The 14,533-nt window shown below is 50.2% G+C and overlaps 1 protein-coding gene across 1 annotated transcript; it reads left to right on the plus strand.

The window, feature by feature from the left end:
* The first annotated feature begins 1,702 nt into the window (after positions 1-1,702).
* On the plus strand, positions 1,703-3,929 carry PRLHR (prolactin releasing hormone receptor). The gene is made up of 2 exons (XM_077779583.1): positions 1,703-1,752; positions 2,255-3,929. Exon 2 carries the CDS (start codon positions 2,261-2,263, stop codon positions 3,371-3,373), a length of 1,113 nt encoding a protein of 370 aa, XP_077635709.1. The 5' UTR covers positions 1,703-1,752; positions 2,255-2,260; the 3' UTR covers positions 3,374-3,929.
* Positions 3,930-14,533: the final 10,604 nt, after the last annotated feature.

Raw genomic sequence — 14,533 nt, forward strand, 5'->3', positions numbered from 1 at the left:
GCAGAGACTGCATTTCATTCTGAGCCTCCCCCCACCCCCCTGCCCCATATCATATTGGCTTTGGCTAAATTGATTATAACTCAGGGAGTGTGGGTTTGGAATAGATACAGTTGCATAAAATTGATTGCTTTTCTTCCGATGTTGACTTTTCCTCCTGTATGAGTGAGTCACTTGAATTTGCAGGGTGTGCTAATTTTACTTCTTTCCAGCCTAACGGGGTAGCTGCAGCTAGAGGACAAAAGACAAGATCTTACCAGAAAGGGGACAAAGAGGGGAGGAGACAGCTTCAAAGGAGGGAGGTTACAAAGCCTCCTTCCTCGACCCTCTCCCCACTGTGGTCCAGGTTAATTTGCATTTCAATGACGACTTAATGCTACTAAAGGTTTTATGTAATTCTTAAGCTTCTCGAAAGTTCATTACTTTTGTTATCCTAATGGAAATCCTGCAATCACCAGTCTTATTTTTAATCCTAAAATGAGGTAAGGAGGCCTGGGGGTGTTCATGTAAGGAGGAAGAAGGTAGGGCCCCAGTCCAGGAACTTGCCTACTGTCCTGGGAAGAGTCTGGCAGATAAGGGGTAGGTCATGGTAGCCGAGAAAGAAAGAGCAAAAAAGGTGAGTAGGGGGGTTGTGGGGGTCAAGTATTGAACTGTGCCTGTGTAGGGTGGCTGTCATGAGGACATTTTCTGACCTGGGGACATAAAAGACAGCGTCGTCATTGGCACTAAGTCGGCGACCCATAGTAGGAGCACATCACCACCCTCCCACCCCCAGAGACCCCAGTTTATCTTCCTCCCCTCCACCCTGCTGTTCTCGCAGTCAGCAGCCCCAGCCCGGGAAGCAGGCAGTGAGGCAGCTTTTAGAACTAGACCAGGCCTCTTCTCTGAAAGCGCTGGACCCAGGGAGGGGCGGCAACTCCATAATAGTCCTCTCCCCGGGACCCACGCGCCACACAGCAGGGGGCCTCGGGAGCTGTCCGCTGTTCTGAACTCTATCTCTGGCTTGGCCGGATTCGCGGCTCTCCAGGAGCGCCGGAGCTTAGGTGAGGGGCTCAGTGGGTCCCGGGGGAGGGCAAAGGCCCGAAGGTCTGCAGCGAGCTCGAGGCTTTAAATTTTATATTATTTTATCATCAGGCTCTAAATGTTAAATATCTGCAAGACCCAGCTACCCACTCTAGCCCAGACCCTAAGCAGGATCCAGCTCTTAAGGACGGATCCCTCACCTCTTCCGTACATTCTGCGGTGTAGCTCAGTCTCTCATCCCACTTCTTCCCCTGCTCCTTCGCTATTGAAACTGCACCAGGTCATCCTGAGAGCCTAGCGCTAGACGCCCCTCCTCTCTCCTCGTCCCCCGCACCCTCCTCCGGGGCAGGACTCCTCTAAGGCGCAGCAGGCTCCTGAAGTCGAGATTCTCCTTCGTCCCTCGGACCCAGGCTTGCCGGCCTCTCCTTCCTTTTCTGTTTCCACCCTCTCCACTGTCCTTCTCTCTAGTTGTCTAAGCACCGAGTCGGGTGGTGTGCGCTCCGCCCCCGTTTTCCATACAAGGGAGCGCTGGAGTGGAGGGGGGGCGGGGCGGGGGGTGGCGCTCCCGGTCCCTCTCAACAACTGCGAGCCCACTGGGAACTCTGGAATCTGTTCAGCTCCCGCGGAGAAGCGAGAAGCCTGCGCCGCCGTCGTGGGCTGAGGACAGCTGGGGTCCAGCCGGGATTCGGCTCCTCCGAGCGTTTTCCAGCCCGGCGGAGCCCCGCTCGCCAGGTAGGACCATGCTCCTGGGTCTGACCTGCGTGGATTGCGAAGGCTCTAAATTGAGTAGGAGGCGTTTAAATAACTTGTGCATACGTGACCTAGCATAGATTTATTTTTTACAAAGGGGTGATGACAGCACTTTTGATTGTTGTTGTTTATTTGTTTTTGGCCAATTATTCTAAAATTTTTAAAGTTTTATTTATTTCTGGAGAGAAAGACAGCCTGAGCGGGGGGCGGGGGGGTCAGAGAGAGAGGGACACAGAATCTGAAACAGGCTCCAGGCTCTGAGCTGGCTGTCAGCACAGAGCCGGACGCGGGGCTCGAACCCACGAACTGTGAGATCATGACCTGAGCCGAAGTCGGAGGCTTACCCGACTGAGCCACCCAGGCTCCCCTGGCCAATTATTCTAAAGGGAGTATTTGGGTAATTGAGGTGGGCGGGGGGGATGATTGGTGTAGGAGGGGGTGGACGGACAATGGGAAGTAACAGTCTTTGATTTTTTTTGGACAGGTGGCCATGGCCTCACTGCCAACTCAGGGTTCCCCGGGCCCTGACTCAGTTTCTGGGTTGCCACCGGCGGCCTCAACGCCTGCCAACCAGAGCGCAGAGGCCTCGGCGGACAACGGGTCGGCGGCTGGCCCAGGCTCCCAGGCCGTCACGCCTTTCCAAAGCCTGCAGCTGGTGCATCAGCTGAAAGGGCTGATCGTGCTACTCTACAGCGTCGTGGTGGTCGTGGGGCTGGCGGGCAACTGCCTGCTGGTGCTGGTGATCGTGCGGGTGCGTCGGCTGCACAACGTGACCAACTTCCTCATCGGCAACCTGGCTTTGTCCGACGTGCTCATGTGCACCGCCTGCGTGCCGCTCACGCTGGCCTACGCTTTCGAGCCACGCGGCTGGGTGTTCGGCGGCGGCCTGTGCCACCTGGTATTCTTCCTGCAGCCGGTCACCGTCTACGTGTCCGTGTTCACTCTCACCACCATCGCGGTGGACCGCTACGTCGTGCTGGTGCACCCGCTGCGCAGGCGCATCTCGCTGCGCCTCAGCGCCTACGCCGTGCTGGCCATCTGGGCGCTGTCCGCGGTGCTGGCGCTGCCGGCCGCCGTGCACACCTACCACGTGGAGCTCAAGCCGCACCGCGTGCGCCTCTGCGAGGAATTCTGGGGGTCTCAGGAGCGCCAGCGCCAGCTCTACGCTTGGGGGCTGCTGCTCGGCACCTACCTGCTCCCCCTGCTGGTCATCCTCCTGTCCTACGTCCGGGTGTCCGTGAAGCTCCGGAACCGCGTGGTGCCCGGCTGCGTGACCCAGAGCCAGGCCGACTGGGACCGTGCGAGGCGCCGCCGCACCTTCTGCCTGCTGGTGGTGGTCGTGGTGGTGTTCGCCGTGTGCTGGCTGCCGCTGCACGTCTTCAACCTGCTGCGGGACCTCGACCCGCAAGCCATCGATCCTTACGCCTTTGGGTTAGTGCAGCTGCTCTGCCACTGGCTCGCCATGAGCTCGGCTTGCTACAACCCCTTCATTTACGCCTGGCTGCACGACAGCTTCCGCGAGGAGCTGCGCAAGCTCTTGCTTGCCTGGCCCCGCAAGATCGTGCCCCACGGCCAGAGCATGACAGTCAGCGTGGTCATCTGATTCCACCGCACCAGGCCTTGGCTGGGGAGCTCCACGTCCGCTAGTCTCCGAGGGTGCCCACTGAGGCCGGACTGGAGAGCTTCTCCCAGCGCCAGAGCTCATCCAATAGTGCCCAGACTCCCAGCCTAGCCCTCTCGTCCAGCTGTCTTGCTTCCGCCTTGTGTCTTTGTAAAATGTTGAGTGGGCTTCGGTGGGAGTCTTGTGCTTTGCTTGGAAGAGGCCAGGGAGAGGGGGGAGGATTTATTATTTCCTCCGTATGCCCCTGAATGCCAAACAAAGCTTGTTCTCCTGGCTCACAACAATATGTCAGAACCGCGGCTGTCTTCCTCACTTTCCCTTCCGCTTGCTCAATGGTGAGATGAAGGAACAATGGGGTTGGGGGTGAAAATGACTGCATTGGGGTTGGTGAAGCTTTTCGGGTTGCCTTTTAAAAAGGACTCAACAATTGGGGCGCGTGGGTGGCTTAGTCGGTTAAGCGTCCGACTTTCGCTTAGGTCATGACCTTGCGGTTCGTGGGTTTGAGCCCCGCGTCGGGCTCTGTGCTGACTGCCAGCTCAGAGCCTGGAGCCTGTTTCAGTCTGTGACTCCCTCTCTCTCTGACCCTCCCTTGCTCACGCTGTCTCTCTCCTAGAAATAAATAAAAAAACATTAAAAAAAAATAAAAAGGACTCAACTGAGCTACCTGATAGTGCTTAGTCAGTTTGAACCCATTAATTCCTAGGATTCCAGGGAAGTATGTATTACAAGTCTGTATCTAGGATTTCAGCATTTCCTGAATAACACCATTACACACCAAAAGGGTTTTACTTTTAAATTCACTTGAATTTATAGCACAAAAACACTTAGAAACCACCTTTCCATAGCAAGATCTTTTGAAAAGTGGTTTCTAAGTGTTTTCCCTCATCCTTATCCCCTAACTTCTATTTGAAAATGATAAGATGAATTAGTCAACGAAGAGATAAATAGGGATAAAGAAGAAAAGGTCCAAATTAGTTAAGGGGGCATATAACTGTGCATAGGACAGGCATCTATCTGGGTGTATGTTTGTGGATACACACCCAGTGTTTGCTACAAGGTAGGCACACAGATATTTGATTTTCTGAATACTCAGTGTAAACCATGTTCGATAGCATTCTCTAACTGCTCGGTTGCAACAGATCAACAGCTGTCATCTGACTGCTCAGCTCCTGCTCTGTGGTGACACACTTGGAACACAATCAACCCAGAGTACAAGGTTTGGAGAAGTTTACTTAAGGCTGGAGCAGAAAAACAAACTGCCACCTGACAGCCATCAAACACTTAATTCCTTCCAGGGTTAAAGGAACAAGTGAAGACTGTTGGGCCATGATACCAGGCTGATAACCTTCACCTTAGCCTCCTGGGGATTCTGTAAATGAGGACAAGTGCCCTGGACAAGGGTTTTCACACTGATGTTAGAGCAGTGACTGGACAGTGAGGGTGGGAGTCTTGTGAAGTGACACGCTCTATCCACCTGTCAGAACAGCCCCCGTGGCATATAGGACATGAACTAGTGCAGAAACGGCAGCAATTCAGTTATCATCTCTAAGACTCCAGTACTGCCCTCGCTCACTGTACGGTAGAATCAAGCTCTCTCCTTATCCTAGTCTCAAAATGAGCTCATCCACTCATTAATGTGTGCCTGAAAGGAAGGGAAAGAGAGGGAAAGACTTGAGGATGACAAGGATTAAATCCCATTATTACTCTAATGCCAGCAACCACGATGGGAGAGTAAGTATTTATGGTTGGGTTAGTTCCCAGTATGAGTCATTATAGTTATACAGCTAGACCTTTCCCAGCATGGGGGAGGGCAGGAAAAGTGTGGCTTGGGAGAAAGCAATAGGCAGGTTAACTCACGAGATGCGAGTTGCCTTTGGCAATGGCACAAATACTAACTTTCAGCTTCATCTGTGGATGTGGAGAACAAAACCTATGCTCTAATAGTGTTGCCTACCCACAGCATTATGTCACTCTTCTGTTCCACATGAGCTCATTCCCCAGGCATCCCAGGGACTGGCTCCTGTGGTGCCAGCAGCTCTGTTACTTGGGAGGCTCAAGTCTAAACAGACATTTAATGTTTCCTCAGAGCATTCTTTTGATGGGATGCATGTAGAATAGAGGGAATGGGGGAAAGGATGGGATTAGTTGGGGAGGGATCTAGTTAATTGTACTTCCTTAAAAAATTTTTTTAAGTTTATTTATTTTGAGAGAGATAGAGAGGGTGAGCAGTGGAGAGGGGCGGAGAGAGAGAGAGAGAGAGAGAGAGAGAGAGAGAGAGAGAGAGAGAGAATCCCAAGCAGGCTCCATGCTGTTAGTACAGAGCCCGACAAGGGGCTCAAACTCACAAACTGACATCATGACCGGAGCTGAAACCAAGTGTCAGATACTTAACTGCCTGAGCCACCCAGGCACCACCAGTTAATTGTTCTTTGTTGGAAGGTTTAAATCACTGGTTCTCAGCCTTGGCTGCTGCTAGAATCAGTTTGATGTTTCAAACAACATCAGTGCTGAGGTCCTACCTCCAGAGAGTCCAACTGATGCAAGATGGAGCCTGGGAATCAGCATTTTCAAAGCACTTCAGGTAACTTTAATATGTATCCAAGGTTAACCCCCTTAAGAATTATCCTCTTTCTAATGAATCGCAGAAACATATGAATGAAACTTTGATTGTACCTGCCAAAGCATTAAGAATTTGGAGTTGAATTCTGACACAGAGTTATATGCTACAGATGGGCAATAACACTCTTTTAGCCTTCAGACAGTATCCGCTGAATCACACAGAGGCAAATCCTTATAATCGGAATATATAAGTATTCATTGTGGTTTCCTTACAAATCTCCTATGTGTAAGGCAGTGTATGTGTCCAGTTTTTTTTTAAGTATCATCATTCAACTCTAGATCATTTACATTATAAAGTTATATACCACAAATATTCCAAATTCTGATTTTCAGGGTGTAAAGAAATTGAACTGTTCTCTGATTAGTTTGATGTGACTCTGTATCATCTGTGAGAAGAAAGTGTCCTCATTAATTACTAGAAAAGCTGCCACCTGTTTCTATGCCTACAACTTAAGTTTAAAACTTTAACATTTACATGGACTTTATGGAGAGCCTAAAGAGGCTGGAGAATTATGCCGTGTTTATAAACATCTTTACAAAGTATCCAAATTGGCTAGTGAATAGCAACTAATCAATTCTTACCCTATCTGAAACCTGTCTGGGACTAGTTTGAGTATAAAGCAAACTGACTTTTTAAAACATCTCTCAGAAGTGAGGCCTATAGAAATGCACTTAGCTTTGAGGTAGGACATTTTATTTAATATAATTTAGTCAATACCACACATCTAGTCATCTTCCCGCAAGGAATCACACAGGCCATAAAGCTGGGCGCAGAGCCAGCCGGGTACTTGGCCGCAGCTCGTTCTGAGGCTGATGGGAGGTTCTGTAATCTTCTTTGCAAGCATTGTCACCGGGTCTCACTTTTGGCAGCCGATCAATAGATTTATCTGACTCAATCAGCTGGGGAGTGTTTCAATATGTGTTGGCAACAGTTACTTGGGAATAGTGACTGTGAATATGCTAAGGTGACCATATCCCTGTTGATGTAACCTTCCTGAAGTTTTGTTCTGGTGGACTGTCAGCCTGTTCTTTTACTGGTGGTGCTCAGTTCCATGCTTCTCAGCTCAGCTAGTTAACCCATCTCTGTCCTGTGGCTTGCGTGCATTTCTGAACATTTAGTAGTCTTGCAAATGCAAGGCATGGAGCTGACATCAAGGGGATCCAGGCAAGAGTGTAGCTAGATCTGACAGTGAACCCAAGGTCCGTCCCCCACAGATGAGAGGTCAGGAGCACCTTTGTTCTCCAAAGTAGATCTTCCATGGATCTCCCTCCATGTGTTGATGTCTTTATTGTGTATGTAAGATGCATGTGTGACTGATTTCACTGTATGAAACTCTTCAAGTCTGGGGCTTGCACTGTGTTTGATACATTGTGGGTGCTCAATAAATATTAAATTCGTACCATCTCCAGTGACATAACCTCGGGATGGCCAGGGTCAAAGCAAAAATAAATCATGTCAAGGAAACCATGCTACTCAATCTAGATTTGTCAACTCTAGCTAATTTCAGGGATGAACTGTTAATTTGGGGTCTTCTGTGACCCCTTGGGCCAAACCTCAGTAATGATAGCATTTTAATCCATGGCACCAAGCTCTCTGCTCTCCAAAATTGCATGTGCCTAAATTGACAGGTCCATCAAAGGGAGAGTAGAGAATTTCATCATTAATTTCTATATTTATCATTCATCTGGATCATTATTTAAAGGTTAACATTTTATTACCCACTGTCACATATTACTTGGAAATTTTAAAAACACCTCTAAGTCAAACTTAATCATCTAGATTCCAAAATGTTCATGACAGAGTCGTGAAGAAAATTTTCTGACTCTTCTAAAATAAGACTTAAAAATGCATTTATGGACACCTTTCCAGGGATCTATTTATTTTGCAAAGTGAGATAAGCTCTAAACAGGTGTTGAACATGTGAAGTATTTCTTTAGATCGATGGCCGTTGCAGTCTTGATATGTTAAAAGACTGTGCATTCCCACTCTTTGCAAGCAGAAAGCCTTATTTTGAAAATTGAGAGCTCATATTTCCAACAGATTTTGGATCTTTTTTCCTCCTGCTTTCCAACTCAATTCCTCTTCATTTCCCGCTCTTTATTTCTCTATTCAGCTCTTTTTTCTGATATTTCCTCATATTAACTATAATATACCTCTGATCCGAGGCTCCCTCCGCTCCAGTGGGGAGGAGGTGGTGGGATTCAAGCGTCCATCTTCTGGTGGGTTCATATAAGGTGAATCCTGTTCGAGAGATACTCTGGGTAATTCTGGTGCAGAGGCTTTATCGCATCAGTGGAGGGCTGCTCATTACATTTCCTGCCTACTGTGGGGTCTTGGAGCTCACACAATTGATCGTTTCTCAGATAAGCTCCAGGCAGAAGTGGACAACAGGATTTTGCCCAGGATCTCCAGCCGGGCCCTGAATGTGGTAAATCTCACAGAGAGCTCTCCAGAGGGACCTAACAACAAAAGGTCACATGTGTTTCATTTTGCCGTTTGGGGCCAGAGCAAGAAAACCTGAGCCAGAAAAAGCAAAGGTCAGTGTCTTTTTTTAAGTATTCCTTGCCTCCTCCCTCGGCTCTCTGAAAGTCCTCTTCTTGACTTGCTGATGACTAAATCCCGCAGTCCCAGAATTCAACTCATCCTTCTGGAGTGACATCTAAAGATGAATGGAAAGCTGTTCCCTCCCTCCCACCCCCCCNAAAAAATCCTTTTGCGCTGGAAAAATTAAATACAAATTTCAGGCCCCAGCTCTAGGTTAGAAGTCAGGGGCTGGGCTTCTCCCCTAGCCCGGAACATCACAACCTTCATCCTAGGAGGATGGCCACAGCATAACACACCCTGGTGCGGGGGGGCGTCAGATTGTGTCCTGGCCTTGCAGGGTGTGGAGCCACTGTGTGGAGCAGGTCCTCCGGAGGTGCCTGCCCACTGCATGGCGGAAGCTGGGGGCATGCTGACCTCAGTGTCACAAAAAAGCCCCAAGGGCGGGCACAGGTAGAACACTAGAGCACATGTAAGAACCTTAATGGCCATAATGGTTTCTTTAGAACCAGCCTCTCTATTCCTATTTCCTTCCTACCCCAGGCTCCTCCAGCAAAGCCCCTTTTCTTTCTGTGATCTAACTGCAGAGGTTGGGGGCATTTTCATACCAGCATTACTTTCTGGGAGATGGAAACCTTCTTAGACCTATTCTGAGACTGATAATAAGCAGCCTTCACATGCAGCTGAGCCAAAGCCTGGAGACCTGTCCAGAGCACAGGTCCTTCCGCCTGACCTGGCCTCCGGGAACTGGGCTCCATCAGGGCACCGAGGACCTGTCGCCTTGCACATCAGGTGGGGTCTGCCAGCTGCACCAGCACATCGTGGAGAGCGCCAGTGCCTTCCACTCTGGCAAGGGTGGCTTGGCTCCCGGGGACCAGCGGACTGTCCGTGGCCTGGCTGCTGGGGTCCTTCTCCCCGCCCAAAGGCAAAGGGCGTCTCCCACCCCACGGGTGTGCTCTCAGAGGTTCCGAGGCAGTCACCAGCGACTCCCTCCGAGTCCACATCGGCAGCAGCGCACAGTCCCTGCACCGCGGGACTAACTTCTGGCCCTCTTCCGTCGGCTCCTGTGCCGCTGACTTTGGCCGAGGTCCCCGAATTCCAGCGCTGGGCGCACAGCACCTTCCTGTGCTACCTCGTGGTCCTCGGGCAGACAAGCTTCCTGGTCTCCAGGTGCGTCTCCATCGGAGTCCGCTCTGCAGACTGAGCCACGCGCTGGGGGCGCTCGAGGGGCTGCACGTCTCTGTTGCAGACCTCGTTGTGGCCAACGGCGCCGGACCTCCAGCAAGGGCTTGCCGTGGTCGACGCCGTGGTGGCCTCCCTGTCGCCTCTGGCGGCGGCTCTCCGTGCTCCCGGCCCCGCGGTGCGCAAGGCCCGGACCAGCCACCGCGCGCCCTCAGGCGGAGCGCGGGCTCACTGCAGCGGCTCTTCCCGGTCGCCTGCGGCGTCCCTTGGCCCCGCTCTCGGCCCTGGAGCCTGGAGCGTCTTTCCCCTACACCAGAGCTGGGCGGGAGCCCCCCTCCACGCTCTTTCAGGGTCCTGCATCTGCTCTGGCCCTGGCACCCCTCGCCCCCGCGCCGGCCCCAGGCTCTTCAGTTCTTGCCCAACTCCGGGTCTGGCCTTCGGTCTCCATCCTCTGCCACTCACTCTTCCACTCCCCGAACCCAGGGGAGGCCAGGGCCATGCCCCGCATCTCGCCCCCACTCCTTTGCTCTCTCGGCCCCAGCCTCTGGGCACTGCAGCGTGCCCTGCCCGGAGGGGGGCGCCTACGGATGGGGGCCCCACAGGGCAAGGAGTCTGGGCTCCCGGGTGCTACCCCGCTCCTGCTTCCGCCAGCCAGGTGAGGCTCATTCCAGGTTCTTCCAGAGATTCTGGCATTGGTGAGGGGCTTGGATAGGATGCTCGCAGGCAGTGCTTGGGGAGCAACTCTTGCCCTGGGCAGCTGCCCAGCCCTGGCATGGAGAAGCCATCCTTTAGGGCTTCTCTCCACATCAGGTTCTGTTGCCTTATTCTAAGTGATCCACACTTAGTGTCTTAGGTAACCCTCGATCACCGTGGAAACATCTGGTATCCAAGGAAGAAACCTGGAGTGTCCTATGGTTGGGCCCTTGCCTGCAGGGCAAGCAGGTGGGCATCTGCAGTTGGTTGGGTGGTTGGGGGGGGTGTGTTTTCGGGGTGTTGCTTGGAGAGCGCTGGGCTCCCCATCCTGCTTCTGACATGATTGTGTCACTTGAGTCCATTGCCTATTTTCCTGCACATTATCTCTAAGTGGGAGGTAACAGGAAACGCTTAAATTGTGTATGTGTTGAGATTCCAGTGACCCCTTCCTTACCGCTGGTGGAAATAGTGGGAAGGGGGGGAGGGGAGCGCAAAGAGGAAGGAAGCTGATTCGCAGGTCCAGAGGAGGAGTCGCACCTGGATGGCCTCTTCCAGCGGCTCACATGGAGCAGCAAGTTTGGTTTTTGTCCCTGGGTAAGCCAGCAGGGCAGCTCCGAGCTGTCTTTGTGTTGGGAACTGAGGTTCACAACCCGGCCAGAACACACTTCATGTGTGTAGAAGAGACGGGATCAGTTGGTGGAACAAAGCTGGCCCAGGAGAAAAAGAAAAATCACCCGTTGGCTCACTGCTCCAGGAAATTGTTGATCTAAAGCTAGGTTTCTTGCTGAATAAAGGACGTCCAGCATTTAGATTGTCTTTAAAATATTCATTTATTTTTGAGAGAGAGAGAGAGAGAGCCAGAGAGGGAGACATAGAATCTGAAGCAGGCGCCAGGCTCTGAGCTGCCAGCACAGCCCCCAAGGCCGAGCTCAAAGCTGTGAACTGTGCCGAAGCTGGATGCCTAACTGACTGAGCCATCCAGGTGGCCCTAGATTTTTTTTTTTTAATTACAAAATCAACACAACTTTTACTTAAAAATACTAATAGGTGAAAATTTCCCACTTATCTCTTCTAGGGGTTATTAATCGTTTGTGTCTGGCGCACCTGGGTGGCTCAGTTGGTTGAGCATCTGACATGGGCTCAGGTCATGATCTCACAGTTTGTGAACCTGAGCCCTGCATCAGGCTTGCTGCTGTCAATGCAGAGTCCATTTCAGATCTTCTGTTCCCCTCTCTCTCTGTCTCTTCCCCACTCTCATTCATATTCTCACTCTCAAAAATAAATAAATAAATGCATTAAAAAATAGTTTATGTTTTTGTTTCCAGACTCTACCACGAGCACACATATATGCAGGATATATTTTACAAAAATTGGATTACTGTACATAATGTTTTATAATTTACTTCCCCTCCCCTCAAAATTGTATCAAATATTGCCTTCAGTGTTGGGACCTAGGGATGGCCCTCAGTCTAGGCTGGCTGACTATAGAGAAGTCGGTGGTCTGAATGTACCACTATTTAGCCATTTTTCAGCCAGTGAGTGGCATAGGTTGGAGAAACAATTCCAGGACTTAGAGGGGCTGCCAGAGCTCTGCAGGAAATGCAGAGCAGTTTGAATTCCTTGGAATCACAGATACTAAGATGCTGCTCCTGGGTGGGGTGGGGGCAGGGTGAGGGGATGATTATTTGTGGAACCTTCCCATTGACTGATACCATCTGAGTGGCTTATAGGAATTTCGGCTCCCAACACAAAGGCCTCATCTGCTTCTCCTTGGCTGTTTCCAGACCCTGCTTAGCACCTGATTGTGGCTGGTGCCGCCCTGACTGTTCCTCGGCAAACAACAGCTGGTGTTTACAATGACACTCTGACAACCCAGGGTATGATTTTCCCAGGAGTTGGGAGGTGGGGTGGGAGTCCCTTTTGTAGTGTTGAATCCACAAAGGCCAAAGGCCCATGGGGAGTAAAGTTCTTCACCCTTTTTGACTACAGGTGTTTCATCCAGGTCCTAAAACAGTGGAGGAAGGTTTATTGATAAAGGGCCTGTTTACAAAGGTGAGGGTGAGGTGTAGGGAAGTATGAGGAATGTGCAGAAACCAGCAGCCAGTAGAAGCAGAGGAGTTGATTTCAGGAAGACTCCTGAGGAGGGAGGGGAGAGGTTGCTGAAATGCCTTTAAAGGGCAGAGTCATTTAGTGAAGACCATCTTGGAGGAGGACTAGAGTCAGCCCAAGGATCTCCACAGATTGGGACCCAGAGGAGAAGGCAAGTTGACAAGAAACTGGAATATTCCCCAGACGTGCCTCAGTGTCACAAAAGTGGTACCTAAGGAAGTGGCCTGCGAGTTCAGTGGAGGAGATGTTCACATTTGGCCTTCGTGATCAAAGCAGTCTTCATGAATGGGATGGCATTTGAACCAGACTTTGAAAGGTACTTGGGATTGTAAACAACAGAGAGAATAATGGCAGGAAAGCATGCAATAGGCCAGGGAAGAACGTTAGTAAAGGGACCCAGGTGGGAAAGGATGATGTACAGTGGAAGGTGCTAACCGTGCTTATAAGGATGATGAAAGATAGGTCGGCTGAAGCCAGAGCCAGGGAGATTCATAATACCAGCAACATTCGGGTCATCTGGGTGGTTCAGTCAGTTAGGCGTCCGATTCTTGATTTGGGCTGAGGTCGTGATCTCACTGTGAGATCGAATCCTGTGTTGGGCTCTGCACTGAACATGGAGCCTTCTTGGGATTCTCTCTCCCAGTCACTCCCCTGCTCTCTTTCTCTCTCAAAGTAAATAAGTAAACATTAAAAAAAATATAATGCCAGCTATGTTTATTGAATTCTTACTCTGTTCTAAGTACCTTCCATTACATCAATTATTTCCTAACACATTAGGGAGTAGTTATTCTCATTATTATTCTTAATTTACAGCTAGGAAACCAGGCATTTAAGGAAGTCAAATAATTTGCTAAGGTGTCCCAGGTAGTGAGTGGCGAAGCTGGCATCTGAGTTCCGAAGCCTGAAGCCCCATCCATATAATATCTTAACTTGAATTTTTTAACCCAAGGAGTCTGGACTGTTTGGGAGGCAGTAGGGCGTCATTAGACGTTTAGGATGAGTGGGAGATAAAAAATGTACTCCAGGACCCAACACTGACAACAGGGAAAGTGTGGGTTAGGGAGAGACAAGAGGCAGGGAGATGAGTAAGAGAATTCTTACCATCATCTGGCAGAGGGAGAATAAGGATCGGAACTAGGGAGATTCAAGTGAGAAGGGAGAAGAGACAACAGGTGGGAAAGGGCTCTTGAGAGGAGTTAGCCTCAGATCTCTGCATGTCTCTGGGGCACCTGGGTGGCTTAGTTGGTTAAGCATCTGACTTTCGCTTAGGTCATGATCTGTGCTGACTGCCAGCTCAGAGCCTGGAGCCTGTTTCGGATTCTGTGTCTCCCTCTCTCTCTGACCCTCCCCTGCTCACGCTGTCTCTCTCTCTCTCTCTCCTAGAAATTAAAAAAAAAAAAAAAGATCTCTGCCTGTCTTCTCAGATCAGATGTTTCCTCTTTGCCCTAAGAAAGTAAGAGAATACCAAAAAAATTAAAAAAGTGAGAGAATACCCAACTAACCAAAAGGATTGATCTTGAGGACCTTTATTGTCTGACTCAAAAAGAAGTCTGGAGGCAAGGAGTTTCCAGACTGGTCCTCAAACCTTTTATCCAAAAAGGACTTACATCCCAATAATATAAAGTATTTGAAACATCATGCAAGTCCTTTAGCAACAACCCCAAATGGAAATTTCTTGTTGGCCTCATTCCTTGAACCTCCTTCTCCCCCTGCCTCCCTGTTCAGTCTCTAACTATTTATCGATCAGCTTCTTTCCTTCCAGACTAGCCTCACATCTTGTTATTGCTTTCTTCTGGGGAATCTCCTCAACGTAATCCTTTAGCAATCTGTGCTGGTTTGCTAGGGCTGTGTATTAGTCAGCTCAGGCTGCCTTCACAAAATACCATAGACTGGGGGCGGGGGAGTTAGACAGCATGGCTTTATTTCTCACAGTTCTGGCAGTTGGAAATCCAAGGTCAAGGGGTCAAAAAATTTAGTGTTTTTCTTAAGGGCTCTCT

The sequence above is a fragment of the Crocuta crocuta genome, unplaced genomic scaffold (genome assembly GCF_008692635.1).
Source record: "Crocuta crocuta isolate KB4526 unplaced genomic scaffold, BGI_CrCroc_1.0 scaffold138, whole genome shotgun sequence".
NCBI lineage: Eukaryota > Metazoa > Chordata > Mammalia > Carnivora > Hyaenidae > Crocuta > Crocuta crocuta.